Below are 17,228 nucleotides of genomic sequence, written 5' to 3' on the forward strand. Positions count from 1 at the left end.
ACTCTCCCTAGCCAATATACTCTCTACCCCTAGCCTATATATGTCACGGCTTTCTTCTGTTGAAGGAGAGGCGGACCAAAACGTAGCGTGGTTATTTTGATACATCTTTAATGAAGATGATAAATGAACAATATACAAAACAAGAACCGTGAAAAACCGAAAACAGCCCTATCTGGTGCAACAAATACAAAGACAGGAACAATCACCCACAAAACCCAACACAAAACAGGCTACCTAAATATGGCTCCCAATCAGAGACAATGACTAACACCTGCCTCTGATTGAGAACCATATCAGGCCCAAACACAAAAACAGACAAACAAGACATCCAACATAGAATGCCCACTCAGATCACACCCTGACCAAACAAAACATAGAACATACAAAACAAACTATGGTCAGGGTGTGACAATATAATCCCTATCCCTAGCCTATATAATCCCTATCCCTAGCCAATATATTCCCTATCCTTAGCCTATATACTCCCTATCCCTAGCCTATATAATCCCTATCCTTAGCCTATATAATCCCTATCCTTAGCCTATATAATCCCTATCCTTAGCCTATATAATCCCTATCCCTAGCCAATATATTCCCTATCCTTAGCCTATATAATCCCTATCCCTAGCCAATATACTCCCTATCCCTAGCCAATATGCTCACTATCCATAGCCAATATACTCCCTATCCCTAGCCAATATACTCAATATCCCTAGCCAATATACTCTCTACCCCTAGCCTATATTCTTACTATCCCTAGCCAATATACTCACTATCCCTAGCCAGTATACTCCCTATCCCTAGCCAATATACTCCCTATCCCTGGCCTATATACTCACTGTCCCTAGCCTATATACTCCCTATCCGTAGCCTATATTCTTACTATCCCTAGCCAATATACTCACTATCCATAGCCAATGTAAACCATCTAGTGTGGCATCACTTTTTTGTTGTCAGCTGTTTTTTTGTCATCTATTTTTCCTTAAGATGACCCCCCCTAACCCTCATACACACTCCTCTTTCTCTTCCTCCTGTGTTTTTCCCTGTCTAAGAAGAGGATGATACAGTATGTGTGGAGTCAGAGAGTGGGAGAGTCCTATTGGCATTCTTTCTTATCCACACTGCACACTTTCGTTCCAAGCGACATCGTGAGATCAGGCGAGACATAGAGAGTGGCTCCGGGGCCTCGACGTTGCTCAACAGGTAAGCACAGCTTTTCTCTCTCTCTCATGCAAATCCCTACGCATATTCAAAGACTAGTGGCTTCTTTATGAGAGATGCACTGTCTCTCTTACTCTTTCTCTCTCTCACTTTCGCTCTCTTTTTCTCACTCTACCACAGTCTCTCTGTGAGCTCTCAGGAGACAGAAGGATGAGTCAGTGGAAGTTTGAAAGGAGGTCTTCTCTCCTTCTGTCTCTCTTTTTTTCTCCCAACTTTCTCTCGAGGCAAGTGACATGTGAGGGAGTCAGAGAGAGAGACACATTGAGTCGAAGTTGACGACCCTACAGAGCAGAAACAGAAACCAAGCCAAGCAGACAGACACTCTGCTCAGATTGGTGAGAAGAGCTTCTCGGAGACATACTGTCCAGCTGCCACTGTAAATTGCTGGACGAGGCTGATGCAATCTGGCTCGTCCACCTGCCCGTCCTTGACTTGGCTTGAAGTTTTCTCTGTCTATTTGCGTCTGTAGAAGCAGGCAGGCTCACCCAGGCAACACTAATCAGACTGTCAGAGGGCAACCATGTTTTCATGCACAATTAATGATTTTAGTTCGATTAAGCCGTGTGGATAACCTAATCTACATCTTTGGCCTATAACTGATTCTGCTGGTGAGTGTCGGTGGTGTAATGGGTTCACAACAGACCTCCCCTATGAGGCCCTGTAATTGGGCCCACAGGTTAATGGTGATATTGGTGGTGTGTGGGTGAGCCTGATATTAAGATGTAGGACCATATCTGAATTGCATGGTTGCATGAGGTTGAGGCTTCATTTTCTGCACATTGAGTGATTTCATGGGGTTTTGCATCAAATTGGTCCAGGATTGAGTGTATTGAATCGTTTGATGATGTTATGAAAGAAGCCATTAAAAATCTACCTGTCGGGGTCACGCCTGATGCCTCTGCTCTCTCCAATACCCTGGAGGGGAGAACGGCAGACTTGTCTCCGAGAGCGAATCAAATTTCAAATCAAACTTTCTCATTTGCATCTGTGGAAAGCTAGTGAGGGACAAGGTCAGAAACTGTAGTAGCAGTGAAGGTAGAATATCTACTGACTTATACAGGCAAGTTACAACAATGCTTATCCTGGGTGGTGAGCACCAGTTTTCAATCTCATCCTGACTCATACAACTCTATTGTTGTCAGTGAAATACAGATTATATTATACAGTACAAGGTTTTCCTAGACAAATACATTATTTAGCTTGATAGCACTTGAGTAAATGTGGAAAATTTCAAGGAGTGTGAGTACTTTCTGAAGGCACTGTAGATACTGAATGAATGTAATTGTTCATGTATTCCATTATACTGTGTGCATGTGTGCGTGTTATGAAGCTTGTTGAGCTAGTTATGGATAATGACAGAGATCTGTGCAAGGACAAGAACTCGATTAGCTGCCAGGGCTGAAGGCCTGCTTTTTTAGCTGTTTGTGTCTCATATTGTGAATTTTGAATATGTGTTTGTGTGTGTGCTTGCATGCATGTGTTCATGCATGCATTCTCGTGTACATGGTTTTCTCAGGTAGCCTAGTGATTAGAGTGTTGCTGGTTTGAATACCTGAGCCGACAAGGTAAAATATCTGCTGATATCTGCTGATGCCCTTGAGCAAGGCACTTAACCTACCATAGCTGACCCTGGAAATGAACACATTTCACTGCACCTATCTGGTGTTTGTGACAATAAAGCATAAATGATTTATTTTCTGGATGATTGTTTTCTGCAATTGTTTTCTCCATTAATTTGAATTCTTACATGACTTCATCAGAGTCCATCCAACAGACACAGCCCTGACCCAACCCTAAAATAAACATTGTCAAGGACAATGAAACGAAACAAAAACACACACTAGAGAATGAACCAATCCTCCATTTTGTGCACAGACCTATTTTCCCAATGAATTAATCCCTGTGTTTGGGTTAGTAGTGGTGGCGGTAGTGCGAGGAGGGGACGGGAGGTCAGAGTCAGTAGGCTGCGGCTCTTTTCATTAAGATGTCCGGTAGAAACGTGTTGAGTCATGTAGCCTTCCTCTCCAGACCAGTTTCACCTCTCTCCCTCTCAGCCAAGTTCTGCAGTTCTGCAGTTCTGCATTAACAGCGTCACTCCCACAACGGAGGAGGGAAGGCATGGGGAACTTTCATTACACATATAGAAACCAACCAGCCAGCACTTTACTCTCTCTGGTATTTAGATCTCAGATGTGAGGAAAAGGGCAGACTGGGATGGTTAATAAGTATGAGGAAAATCAATTCATGAACATCGGTCGGGGTTGAAATGCTTATGGTGTTTTAAAGGGGCAATCAGCAGGTCAGGTTAAAACAAAGCGTCTCTCTGCCCATGTTTTGATAAGGGATTGGGCAGGAGAAATGTAACCACTCTCAAATTCATAAACAGAGCACGGACTGACAAAAGTATAATTTTAACCATGTTTTGAGGCTATGCAGTGTTAGTTTACATTTGCGTTGTTTACAAACATTGGAGCTTTTGTTTTGGGATTCTGAGGGGATACGACAATTGAACCAAGCTCATGAGGTTAAGTTATATTGAAGTTATATTCTTCAATAATCATTGGGTCCTGTATACAGTGAGTCCAAAAATGTATATACATGTAGCAACTGCAGATTGACCCTTTAATAAAGGGTGTATTAGAAGGGGGGAAAGGGAGGCAGAGAGAGAGAGACAGGGAGAGAGAGAAACAGACAGGGAGAAAAAAAGAGTGAGAGTGAGTGAGAGAAACAAAGAGAGTGATAGTGTGTGAGAGAGACAGGGAGAGGGGGGGAGAAGGCAGATTTGTTTTTGAGAGCTCAGAACAGACATCTAATGTGGTGAAGGGGGATCAAATTGCCCTTGTGTGTTCAAAGTGCATGTTGGGGGCTCTGAAATGCACTGATGTTTCTGAGAGCCAGGAATAATTGAGTGTGAGCTAATTCTTATCAAAGCCTGTTGGAGTGCAACTAATCGACTGAGGGGAGATGCCTCAAAGAACCGTTGCTTTTAATTCATTATGTTTATTCAGATGAGAAAATGTTTAGTTTTCAATCAGGTAAATCACTATTATTTGTTCCACCGCGACAGATAAGTTGATTGATTGCAAACTAACTTAAAATGCACATCCCTTTCCAAAAGAAACAGGCAGAGGGGGAGTGTTAGATTAGAACAGAATGTAATGGACGTAGACAGAGTGTTACTCATGGATTTATCTAAAAACTGTTGATGGGTTAATTCACTAGTGCATGCAAGAGTCATCCAATGATCAGTAGCCAGGTTAGTATGTCTTCACCAACATACAGTGCCTTGCGAAAGTATTCGGCCCCCTTGAACTTTGCGACTTTTTGCCACATTTCAGGCTTCAAACATAAAGATATAAAACCCTATTTTTTTGTGAAGAATCAACAACAAGTGGGACACAATCATGAAGTGGAACGACATTTATTGGATATTTCAAACTTTTTTAACAAATCAAAAACTGAAAAATTGGGCGTGCAAAATTATTCAGCCCCCTTAAGTTAATACTTTGTAGCGCCACCTTTTGCTGCGATTACAGCTGTAAGTCGCTTGGGGTATGTCTCTATCAGTTTTGCACATCGAGAGACTGACATTTTTTCCCATTCCTCCTTGCAAAACAGCTCGAGCTCAGTGAGGTTGGATGGAGAGCATTTGTGAACAGCAGTTTTCAGTTCTTTCCACAGATTCTCGATTGGATTCAGGTCTGGACTTTGACTTGGCCATTCTAACACCTGGATATGTTTATTTTTTAACCATTCCATTGTAGATTTTGCTTTATGTTTTGGATCATTGTCTTGTTGGAAGACAAATCTCCGTCCCAGTCTCAGGTCTTTTGCAGACTCCACCAGGTTTTCTTCCAGAATGGTCCTGTATTTGGCTCCATCCATCTTCCCATCAATTTTAACCATCTTCCCTGTCCCTGCTGAAGAAAAGCAGGCCCAAACCATGATACTGCCACCACCATGTTTGACAGTGTGTTCAGGGTGATGAGCTGTGTTGCTTTTATGCCAAACATAACGTTTTGCATTGTTGCCAAAAAGTTCAATTTTGGTTTCATCTGACCAGAGCACCTTCTTCCACATGTTTGGTGTGTCTCCCAGGTGGCTTGTGACAAACTTTAAACAACACTTTTTATGGATATCTTTAAGAAATGTCTTTCTTCTTGCCACTCTTCCATAAAGGGCAGATTTGTGCAATATATGACTGATTGTTGTCCTATGGACAGAGTCTCCCACCTCATCTGTAGATCTCTGCAGTTCATCCAGAGTGATCATGGGCCTCTTGGCTGCATCTCTGATCAGTCTTCTCCTTGTATGAGCTGAAAGTTTAGAGGGACGGCCAGGACTTGGTAGATTTGCAGTGGTCTGATACTCCTTCCATTTCAATATTATCGCTTGCACACTGCTCCTTGGGATGTTTAAAGCTTGGGAAATCTTTTTGTATCCAAATCCGGCTTTAAACTTCTTCACAACAGTATCTCGGACCTGCCTGGTGTGTTCCTTGTTCTTCATGATGCTCTCTGCGCTTTTAACGGACCTCTGAGACTATCACAGTGCAGGTGCATTTATACGAAGACTTGATTACACAAAGGTGGATTGTATTTATCATCATTAGTCATCTAGGTCAACATTGGATCATTCAGAGATCCTCACTGAACTTCTGGAGAGAGTTTGCTGCACTGAAAGTAAAGGGGCTGAATAATTTTGCACGCCCAATTTTTCAGTTTTTGATTTGTTAAAAAAGTTTGAAATATCCAATAAATGTCGTTCCACTTCATGATTGTGTCCCACTTGTTGTTGATTCTTCACAAAAAAATAGGGTTTTATATCTTTATGTTTGAAGCCTGAAATGTGGCAAAAGGTCGCAAAGTTCAAGCGGGCCGAATACTTTCGCAAGGCACTGTAGCTAGCTACAGTAGCTAGCACAATATGTGGCTATCGCTTTGAGAATACTTTGTGTGTGCTCGGGAACTCAAAACTTGACATTGAGTCAACTAAGCCTTGACTAACATAACCAACATGACGGTAGGCCGTCATTGTAAATTTGAATGTGTTCTTATCTGACTAGCCTAGTTAAGTAAAGGTTAAATAAAAAATAAATAAATTGACAAACAGTTCACTGTCTGTCATCTCTGTGATTTGTCGTTTCAGGATTCTGCAGGGCCTGGATTAAACGATTGGAGCCTGAGGTTTGAGATGGGTTTGTCATCAACAACGTGCTTCTCTAGTCCACTTCTTCTTCTCCTTACTCTGCAATGGGGTAAGAAAAACAGCCACAATGGACCTATTGTCTCCTTTCGAACTCAGCAAGGCCTTCTGTTAAGTTACACACCATTACTCTACTCTATAGCACTGTGCTCTCATTGACTTTATGAGAGGCATTACCTAGAGTTCTGTTCAACTCAACTGATGAGTTTGCATCAAGGCTTCTGTGGACTGTTGTAGTGTTGTTGATAATTGTATGCAGCACATCAGGTATTATTCCTCGCTAATACCCTTTGCCTTTCACTTACCTTGCATTGCACACTTCTGGCATTGGATTGTTACTCATCGACAATCACATTGATACAATTAGACATTGTGCTAAGGCCTCAACATTACACTTCCTTGCCAATGTACCAGCTGGTTCTCAGAAGAGCAACACCAACTGAATGGGAGCAGAAACAGGACAGCTTAACGACAACACAATGTCAGAAGAGAAGGATGCTGTGACGAGTGGCTAATCGTTTTCTCAAAATACGCTGTCGAATCACCAAGCTGTCAAAGTTGTTGTTCTTCCAACCGTCTGTTTACTGCTGCTGTAACTCCTCCGACAACGACAATCTGTTCGGATTATTTTGTAAATCATATTCAAAAATGGTGGCTGTCAATCAACATGAAATCCCACAGTACTTGTAAGCCTTTGCTCTGTGAAACAAATCTAGTTCCAGTGTTGATCGCATCATTATGCAGTTACAGCACATTTACTGACACATACAGTAAATCAGCTCCAAAATAAATCTAACAATCACAACCAATATTTATCATCCACACTAATCTGTTAATGGAACATATCCCACTGCACTGCTGACATAATTATTTCAAGTTGATGAGGTCTGATAGCATGCCTTTACATTACATCTCTCTCTCCTGCCTTTGAAAACATCACAGAGAGAAACAGAGAGACATTGTTCAGTAAGTTAACAGGTGACCGGTATCGTCTTCTCTTAACCTGCTTTCTGTCGACCCTGTCCAATGTTTTCATACTAATAACTTCAACTGCAATTATTACAGATGCTTTTCATAGCGGTTCAGTTTATACTCCAGAGTATGGCTAGCCTCTGCTTCCATCTCGTTGTGACAGCGAAGGCCAAAGAGTTTTGTGGGCAGCATCAGCTCCATAGCATAATTCCAAGCCATTATCTCGTTCAAATAGACACCAAATCCTTGGATGGATAAAGGAAATCAATGGCCTACGGTGTTTGCCTGTCTTACCACTTCCATCCCCCATGCACCTCTCTAGGCAGTGGCAGTAGAAAAAGAGAAGAATCCATTTTGTTCCTGTTTGTTTTTCAACTTCCTTTTGCTGCTCATTTGTACACGGAATTGTTGTGTATTCATTTATGTAAACTGATATGCAAATGTGATTTTGTGGCTGGTTGTTTGTATGCGTCGTCTATAATGGCCAATCTTTCCCTTCACGTTTGACGTGAGGTGACTGATGTCCCCTTGATCGTAGAGTTCTCCCTCTCACTCACATTGCCGAGGCGCAGCCGAGCATGCAGTTCGCAAACAACTTTGGGATTGGCTCAAAGAGGGTCAAGATTCAAACAACCTTCCAGAAAGAGGCGGTGTAAATAGCTGCTCTCCTCTTCACTGCATAGTTTAAAAATAAGATGCATGCTTATATATTAGGGCCCCTAATTAGCATAGGACTTTGCATGCAGAGCTACAATCGCATTACCTTGTGATCCTGGTCTCATTGTTCTAGCCTCCACCTCACTCACTCCCAGGCTGGCTGAGTGACGGTAAGGTTACCTTCCAGCCACCAGTGCAGTGTACCGGAGCATTTTACTTCATACAGGGAGTGAGGGATTGCCCACCCCCACCTCCCGACACCCCCACACCACCTATGACAAACGAGGGCATTAAACCAAATATCATTACTCTTATCTGTAGAAATTAGCCGAAGGGACATCGCAAGTGAAGAAAAAGCAATGGGTGAACGAGGGCTTGGTTGGACCCCCCCCCCCCCCCCGCCCTCTCTTCCTTTCCATTCCTTATCTCCTGGACCGAGGAGGGGTTTAATTCGCAGTAATTACATTATTGACTCATTTGCAGGGCCGAATTGCTCCAATTTCCCATCAATAAAACATATGATGTGATGAATAATGTGGCCCGGCTCTACCATCTTTATTTGAGCCCTCATCCCCTGCCTTCCTAGCGTTCCCTTCTTCCCCTCCATCTTCTCACCCTCCTCCGCTCCCTCCATCCATTTCACAATCCCCCTAACCCATCCCTCCCTTTGTTCCCTCTTTCCTCTCCATCCTCTCACCATCTTCCCTCCTTTCCCTCCCTCTCTTCTTCAGGTGTGGTGGAGGTGGGGGCCCAGCAGGCGTTCAGGACCCAGCCCAAGAACATGACGGTGCGTGCGGGGACTACGGTGATACTGAGGTGTGAGGTGCTGAGGCCCTCAGGGGTTGTCCAGTGGGTGAAGGATGGCCTGCTTCTGGGTCCACAACAGAGCCTGCCAGGGTTCCCTCGCTACAGCCTGTTGGGGGACCCTAAGAGAGGTGAGAGCCTGGGGAAGGGTTAGGGTTAGAGTTTGGGTTGTGGTTGATGGTTAGGGCTAAACCAGGATGTGGACTTGAAGCTAGGGTTAGGGTTATGGCCAGGGTTGAGCCGGGCTGTGGACACGAAGCTAGGGTTAGATTTAGGGTTGTGTTTGAGGCTAGGGCTAGGGTTGAACCAGGATGCAGACACATAGCTAGGTGTAGGGTTGGCGTTTGCGTTATGGTTGAATACAAAGTAGGGACATTTTAATAGTAGGGGGAAATGGGTGGGAAAAGCAGTATATCAAAATTGGGTAAGAAATAATGACAGGGAAGCAGAAAATGATAACACACATGGGTAGTAGCCCAAGACAAATGTGTTTTTACAGCTTGAGCAGATGCAGAACACAAGCTACCAAATTAAAACATTGAGTGGTAGACAACCCATGGACAAGATGAACATGAGGAATATGTCTAAATTATGAGCACAGAGATGCAATCGCAGAATGAAGGCCTACACAAGCCACGCAAACAGGTCAAAAGGGCCAAGAGTTCGAGCATTGTGTTGTTGCTCTAAGACGTGTGTGATTTTGATGGTTTTCTTTGTGACATATTTCAAATGACAGGTTGTTCGCTGTGAGGGTGAACGGTGCGTCTGTCAGCTTTAATTGCATTGGCTGTATGACAGACTTAGTAGCAGTAAGCCTACACTGTATAGCCTTGATATGCATGGAGGACACAGTCACAGGCCTAAATGAAGTTACCACGGGGACCTGGTGGTAGTGGCTTAACAGAGGACGTCTAAACAGAGGCCATCTGTGACTACAGAGACTATGTGACTGTGAAATAGCCTCGCGTGTACCAACATTGTCACCCTCAGAAGCGAATAAAGGGAAAATGAAAGTGGCAAGAGAGAGTGAGAGATGTAGAGATAGAGAGAGATCCAACCAAATCATGAAAAAAACAAAAAGATAATGACTTGATACATTGGAAAGAATTTACAAAAAAACAGAGCAAACTAAAATGCTATTTGGCCCTGACCACTGGCACAGTGACCCAAAATAAAGGACATCTGTGACTATGTGCAGACTCAGTGAGCATAGGTTTGCTATTGAGAAAGGCCGCTGAAGGCAGACCTGGCTCTCAAGAGAAGACAGGCTATGTGCACACCTGCCACAAAATTAGGTGGAAGCTGAGATGCACTTCCTAACCTCCTGCCAAATGTATGACCATATTAGAGACACCTATTTCCCTCAGATTACACAGACCCACAAAGAATTCGAAAACAAATCCAATTTGATTAACTCCCATATCTATTGGGTGAAATACCACAGTGTGTCATCACAGCAGCAATATTTGTGACCCTGTAACGGTTTTCTTCCGTTGAAGGAGAGGAGGACCAAAATGCAGCGTGGTTAGTGTTCAACATGTTTAATAAAGACCATAAACGTGAACACTACAAAATACAAAACAACAAATGTGAAAAAATGAAACAGTCCTATCTGGTGCATAGACACAAAGACAGAAGACAACCACCCACAAAATACCCAAAGAACATGGCTGCCTAAATATGGTTCCCAATCAGAGACAACGATAAACACCTGCCTCTAATTGAGAACCAATCTAGGCAACCATAGACTTACATAAACACCTAGAATTAGAATATAAACATACAAAACCCCTAGACCAGGGAAAAACACATAAATCCCCCATGTCACACCCTGACCTAACCAAAATAATAAAGAAAACAAAGATAACTAAGGCCAGGGCGTAAGACCCTTTGCCCCAAGAAAAGTGCAACCAGTGAAGAAGAAACACCATTGTAAATACAACTTAGATGTATGTTTATTTATTTTCCCTTTTGTACTTTAACTATTTGCATATCATTACAACACTGTACATATAAATAATATGACATTTGAAATATCTTTATTATTTTGGAACTTTTGGAATGAGTGTAATGTTTACTGTTCATTTTTATTGTCTATTTCACTTTTGTTTATTACTATTTCACTCACTTTGGCAATGTAAACATACAGTACCAGTCAAAAGTTTGGACACACCTACCCATTCAAGGGTTTTTCTTTATTTGTACTATTTTCTACATTGTAGAATAATAGTGAAGACATCAAAAATATGAAATAACACATATTGAATCATGTAGTAACCAAAACATTGTTCAACAAATCAAAATGTACTTTATATTTGAGATTCTTCAAAGTAGGCTCCTTTGCCTTGATGACAGCTTTGCACAATCTTGACATTCTCTCAACCAATCACCTGGAACGCTTTTCCAACAGTCTTGAAGGAGTTCCCACATATGCTCAGCAATTGTTGGCTGCTTTTCCTTCACTTTGCGGTCCAACTCATCCCAAACCATCTCAATTGGTTTGAGGTCTGGTGACTGTGGAGGCCAGGTCATCTGATGCAGCACTACATCACTCTCCTTCTTGGTCAAATAGCCCTTACACAGCCTGGAGGTGTGTTGGGTCATTGTTTTGTTGAAAAAAATGCTAGTCCCACTAAGCGCAAACCAGATGGGATGGCGTATCGCTGCAGAATGCTGTGGTAGCTATGCTGGTTAAGTGTGCCTTCAATTTAACAAAAAATGACTGACAGTGTCAACAGCAAAGCAGCCCACATCATCACACCTCTTCACGGTGGAACTACACATCCTTTCACCTACTCTTTATCTCACAAAGAAACGCCGGTTGGAACCAAAAATCTCACATTTGGACTCATCAGAGCAGACAACAGATTTCCACAGGTTTTTTTTATTTTTTATTTGACCTTTATTTAACTAGGCAAGTCAGTTAAGAACAAATTCTTATTTTCAATGATGGCCTAGGAACAGGGGGTTAACTCCCTTGTTCAGGGGCAGAACGACTAATGTCCATTGCTCTTGTTTCTTGGCCCAAGCAAGTCTCTTCTTATTATTGGTGTCCTTTAGTAGTGGTTTCTTTGCAGCTGTTCGACTTTGAATGCCTGATTCGCGCAGTCTCCTTTGAACAGTTGATGTTGAGATGTGTCTGTTACTTGAACTCAGTGAATCATTTATTTGGGCTGCAATTTTTGAGGCTGGAAACTCTAATGAACTTATTGTCTGCAGCAGAGGTTACTCTGGGTCTTCTTTTCCTGTGGCGTGCCTCATAAGAGCCAGTTTCATCATGGTTTTTGACACTGCACTTGAAGAAACTTTTAAAGTTCTTGGCATTTTCCGGATTGACTGACCTTCATGTCTTCAAGTAATTAATGACTGTTGTTTCTCTTTGCTTATTTGAGCTGTTCTTGCCATAACATGGACTTGGTCTTTTACCAAATAGGGCTATCTTTTGTATACCGCCCCTACCTTGTCACAACACAACTGATTGGCTCAAATGCATTAAGAAGGAAATAAATTCCACAAATTAACAAGGCACACCTGTTAATTGAAATGCATTCCAGGTGACTACCTCATGAAGCTGGTTGAGAGAATGCCAAGAGTATGCCAAGCTGTCAAGGCAAAGGGTGGCTACTTTGAAGAATCTCAAATATAAGAGAGAGAGAGAGAGAGAGAGAGAGAGATGAGAATAAAAGTATGTAGCAGGATCCGCACACGGCGTGCATAAAAAGTAATCGCCAATTAGAAGGCAATCCTAAATATGAGCATTGCATTTGCTCATGATCAACCAGCACAGGGCCGCATGGTGCTATTCCATGGTGCTTTGGCTGTCGTGAGTCACACAGCACTAGCAGACAGGCACACGGGAGCTGACAGACATTCAGGGACACACTAAACTCTAGAAATTGCACACATATTCACAGACACTGATAGGCAGAATGGCATGCACTGCACACACACACACACACATACACACACACACACCCACACCCACACCCACACACACACACACACACACACACACACACACACACACACACACACACACACACACACACACACACACACACACATGCTCTGCTCTCCACTGAAACTGGGTCAAAGGATAAAAGAACAACAACCACACACACACACTGATGAACACACAGACACCTACATTAGCACACACACACTTATGCATACATACACATATATTCACACAAACAAAGAAACAGATATATATGCTTGTGGCAAACACATACTTAAATCTATAGAAGCAAAAACACAAGCGTTATCACTTGACGCCACTCGATGATACTTGTCACTGATTGTCACCATCAGTGATGTCTGTTGGCGCTGAAAGAGCTCTCACACTCTCACATACGCTCACACACACACTTGGCAAGTTGATTGCGGCATTTGTGGTGAGTAATTTCAGGAAAGAGGGAAATTATTCATAATTCGAAGTCTTCCCGCTGTATGATAGCATAGATGTGAAAATTGCTGCTGGTTGGTATTAATTATCTTGCCAACTTTGTTGACGAGTCCTTTTTTAGGACTGGGAGGTTGTCACACCAAGATGTTATTTTATACATGTTAGTACGCTGTGAGTCAGAGAGCGACACAGAGCAGGAAAAAGCCTCCCAGACCCCAAACATCTTATAATACACACGTTTAATTGCATCAGTCAACATATTAATCCGTGGATGGTGAAACACTATCAGGAGAGAAATAAAGATGGAGAGGTACTTTGTCTGTCCTCCTCAATCGATACATACCATATTCCCACCAATATAGAACATCATGACAGATCTGGAGTCAGACTTCATACACCACACAGCTATCCCTCTTCGTTGGTTAGTGTGCTATTTTCCAAACCTAAGTAGCCCAATGGTAAATCAACAGGGTGTGAGACCAAGTTGCAAGCAAAATGTCCCCGAATTCGTGTGCACGACGCTAGAGAAAATATTTACTGAATTGGACTAAAGCCTCTTGCGTTATAAACAGATGGAATTCCAGTGTGTATCTGGTGCTAAGATCCTCCTCAGTACTGTATGTGTGGAAACCAAGCTCTCTCACAGTGGTCGGTAGTCAATACCACTCTCTCTCTCCTCTTTTCAAAGGACTTGGTGCCTGATAAATGAGAATCCTACCAGTCTGTTTCCCCATAGGTATCAATGATGCAGGCAAACATTACGCTGAATCTACAGTATTATAACAGCTCTGTACCAACCACACCATCTGGCAGCATTACAGATATTCAAGTCTTTAATTTCCCACACAAAACATCTGTGTTCATTCAACCATGTTTCCTCGGTTGAAGGTAATTCAAAGCTCAGTGCTTTTTGGACCCAGTGCCCCATAGAGACACAGGGGCTTGATAGTAAATGTTCATAGATGTACATTGGATGGGTACAAAGAGAGCTATTTCAGGTGAAGAGTGAATGGTAGAGACTAAATGGACCACCTCTCATTGTAATTACAGTTCATTGTGCGAAGCTTCGCAATTACAACATAATGTGTCATTAAAACATGAATTACTGTCTTTGTGTCTCTCTCTACTCCAGGACAGTACTATCTCCAAATCGAGAAAACCGAATTGGAGGACGACGCCCCCTACGAATGCCAAGTGGGCCAGTCCGAGAGCAGCCGGGCAATCATCTCCCATACAGCGTGGATCAATGTGCAGAGTGAGCAAAACCACTGTTACTCCACAGGGGGCACGGCGGGTGGTGGGTCATCTTATTCAAGACCAAGCATGACATTATGTATGAAAATCTTCAGGAGCTCAGCCACACACTGAACATCCTAACCTGTAATCTACAGGTCCTTGTCCTTGACACAATGTGTCATTTGTTGCTATGCACCTTGAGTCTGCTGTTTAGGCTTATTTTGGGCTCAAAATTATAGAGATTAAACCCATTTCTTACTTTTATTTGGACATAAACAGAGTACAATAATATAAAGTGGCCATTTTTGTTACTTCTTGGATATTTAAGCAATAAGGCCTGAAGTGGTGTGGTACTGTATATGGCCAGTATACCACTGATAAGGGCTGTTCTTAGGCACTACGAAAGCAGAGTAGATGCACCCCTTAGTCGTGGTATATTTGCCATATCCCACAAACCCAGGAAGGTTCCTTATTGCTTTAATATACTGCTTACCAACATATTAAAATAATGAGTGACATATTCTCATTAAAAACATTATTTTCATAAGTCAATTCATACTATTTCATCCTTCCACCAAAGGAAATATTTCCCCATCATTGCTATGCAATCAAAGAATGCTTTCCATTCCGCCTGGCTAACGTTCTTGTCTTTTGTTAGCTCGCCATCGACCGAAAACAAATTCACGTCAATCTCTGCCATTCAATTGACAGCAAACTAGCTGTATTTCCTTTTGTTTGGATATATCCATAATAATGATTCTGATTTCGCCTGGCTCAGTCAGAAAAGTTGCTGTCTCATCAGGACACCGTTCACTCTCTATGACAGAGGACGATCTCATTTGTGAATTGCAAAATGTTTGCAGAATTGCAGAGAGGCAGACAGCAAGGTGAATACAGTAACCCCAACCCAACAGTTGCACAGTCCATCCGCTAATCCCATGACCATGAACTGCAGGACATATCTAAGATTATTCCTTTATCGCACACAACAGAGAAATATGACAATTGAGATATGTTCTTGATATGTTCTTGGTTCTTGACAAGCAGTGTGTGAGCCTCCGTCCGTAACAGCCCCTCATGGTGCTCTGTGTCAGTAGCTCCTGGGTAAGTAAATCATAATAGAATGGGAGTGAATGAAAAGTATCCACACAGACGTGGGAAGGAATGGATGTAATTGTGTGAGTACACCAGGCCGCCTGTTGTCACTTTATGATGAACAGCATACTCTCTCATTCTCTTTCTCTCCCCCCCTCACTCTCTCTCTCTCTCTCTCTCTCTCATTCTCTCTCTCTCTCTCTCTCTCATTCTCTTTCTCCTCTCTCTCTCTCTCTCTCTCTCTCTCTCTCTCTCTCTCTCTCTCTCTCTCTCTCATTCTCTTTCTCTCCTCTCTCTTTCTCTCTCATTCTCTTTCTCTCCTCTCTCTCTCTCTCTCTCTCTCTCTCATTCTCTCTCTCTCTCTCTCTCTCTCTCTCTCATTCTCTTTATCTCTATCTCTATCTCTCTCTCTCTCTCTCTCCTCTCTCTCTCTCTCTCTCTCCCTCTCTCCCTCTCCCTCGCTCTCGGCGCTGGATTTCTCGGCCTCCTTGCTTTTGGGAGCTATGCCATATGTGGAGAGCACGGTGACTCTGAAAGAGCTTTTCTTCTGCTGCTACGGTGTATTCATTTCCCCCTTCTCCATTCATCTCTCGCTCTTTCGCTCTTTCTTTTTGGGGGCCATGGAGTGTGTATACCGAGGTGCTGGGGGTGGGGGGGTGTTGCCTTGGTGACTCTCACTGCCTCTCTCGCTCTCCTGGGAAGGGAGCAGATTTTTCTGACATCAATGGGAGAGACTGAGAGAGAAAGGAAGGAAGGGGGAGTGAACCCCAGCCCTCTCTACACTCCCCCCTGTTCCATCCAGCTCTGTCTTTATACACCTGCAGCTACAGCAGGACTCAGTCCCACATTTATCACTGCTGTGACGTGAAGTGTGTTGTTGGGTGGGTGTGTACACACTCATTCACAATACGTAAAGGCTATCCACCCAGGTGCCTATGAGGCACCAGATCAGAGAGGTCCAGGCCCAGATCAGAGAGCTCAGGGTGTCAGGAGACTGTAGTGTAGTAGTTTGTCTGGAGGAGACCTTCAACTCTCTTGTCAGTCCAACATGCGTAGATCCTAATGCTCCCACACTTCCCAGCTGCTATCCCTGCATATTTCCCTGAATGTTTTCCAACTGATTCCATGACAGATGGATATATTGATACAATCAGACAGGCAGACAGACCAGCCTGAGGCCACAGACTAATCTAAATCCTGCAACAGCAGTGGTCGTCAGTCCTGGGGACCCAGAGGTGTGCAGACGTTTGTTCCAGAACAACACTAAAACACTTGCTTCAACTAATCACAGGCTTTAATATAAGTTGATGAGTTGAATCAGATGTGTTATTATTGTAATACTGGGTTAGAACCAAAGCCAGTACTGTACAACCTATAAGTGAAATGAGTAACACAGCTTGACAGCCTTCCAATGAGTTAAGAGTTCCTCCAGACTACCACAGCTCCCATGATAACACAGACAGCCTTCACCAGTCAGCCAACCAAAACACTATCGCACTCCTTTAAGAAAAGAGAGATAGAGGTTGTCATGTCCTGATCTGCTTCACCTGTCTTTGTGATTGTCTCTAGCCCCCTCCAGGTGTCGCCCATCTTCCCCATTATCCCCTGTGTATTTATACCTGTGTTCTCTGTT

General features: G+C 43.0%; 1 protein-coding gene across 3 annotated transcripts in view; it reads left to right on the plus strand.

Moving 5' to 3' along the window:
- Nucleotides 1-1,003: 1,003 nt before the first annotated feature.
- The window catches only part of nphs1 (NPHS1 adhesion molecule, nephrin), a 60,200-nt gene continuing 43,975 nt past the window's right edge, over nucleotides 1,004-17,228 (plus strand). For 2 of the 3 annotated variants that reach the window (XR_005035922.1, XR_005035925.1), the window contains exons 1-4: nucleotides 1,004-1,203; nucleotides 6,370-6,478; nucleotides 8,787-8,990; nucleotides 14,397-14,519. Coding sequence is in view for 1 of the 3 variants with exons in the window: in XM_036942939.1 (XP_036798834.1) it covers nucleotides 6,415-6,478; nucleotides 8,787-8,990; nucleotides 14,397-14,519 (391 nt within the window). In the remaining 2 variants the exon portion in view is untranslated. The remainder of the gene's footprint in view (nucleotides 1,204-6,369; nucleotides 6,479-8,786; nucleotides 8,991-14,396; nucleotides 14,520-17,228) is intronic. The other variant, XM_036942939.1, reaches the window with a different exon arrangement.

The sequence above is a fragment of the Oncorhynchus mykiss genome, chromosome 2, assembly GCF_013265735.2.
Source record: "Oncorhynchus mykiss isolate Arlee chromosome 2, USDA_OmykA_1.1, whole genome shotgun sequence".
In the NCBI taxonomy this organism is placed as follows: Eukaryota; Metazoa; Chordata; class Actinopteri; order Salmoniformes; family Salmonidae; genus Oncorhynchus; species Oncorhynchus mykiss.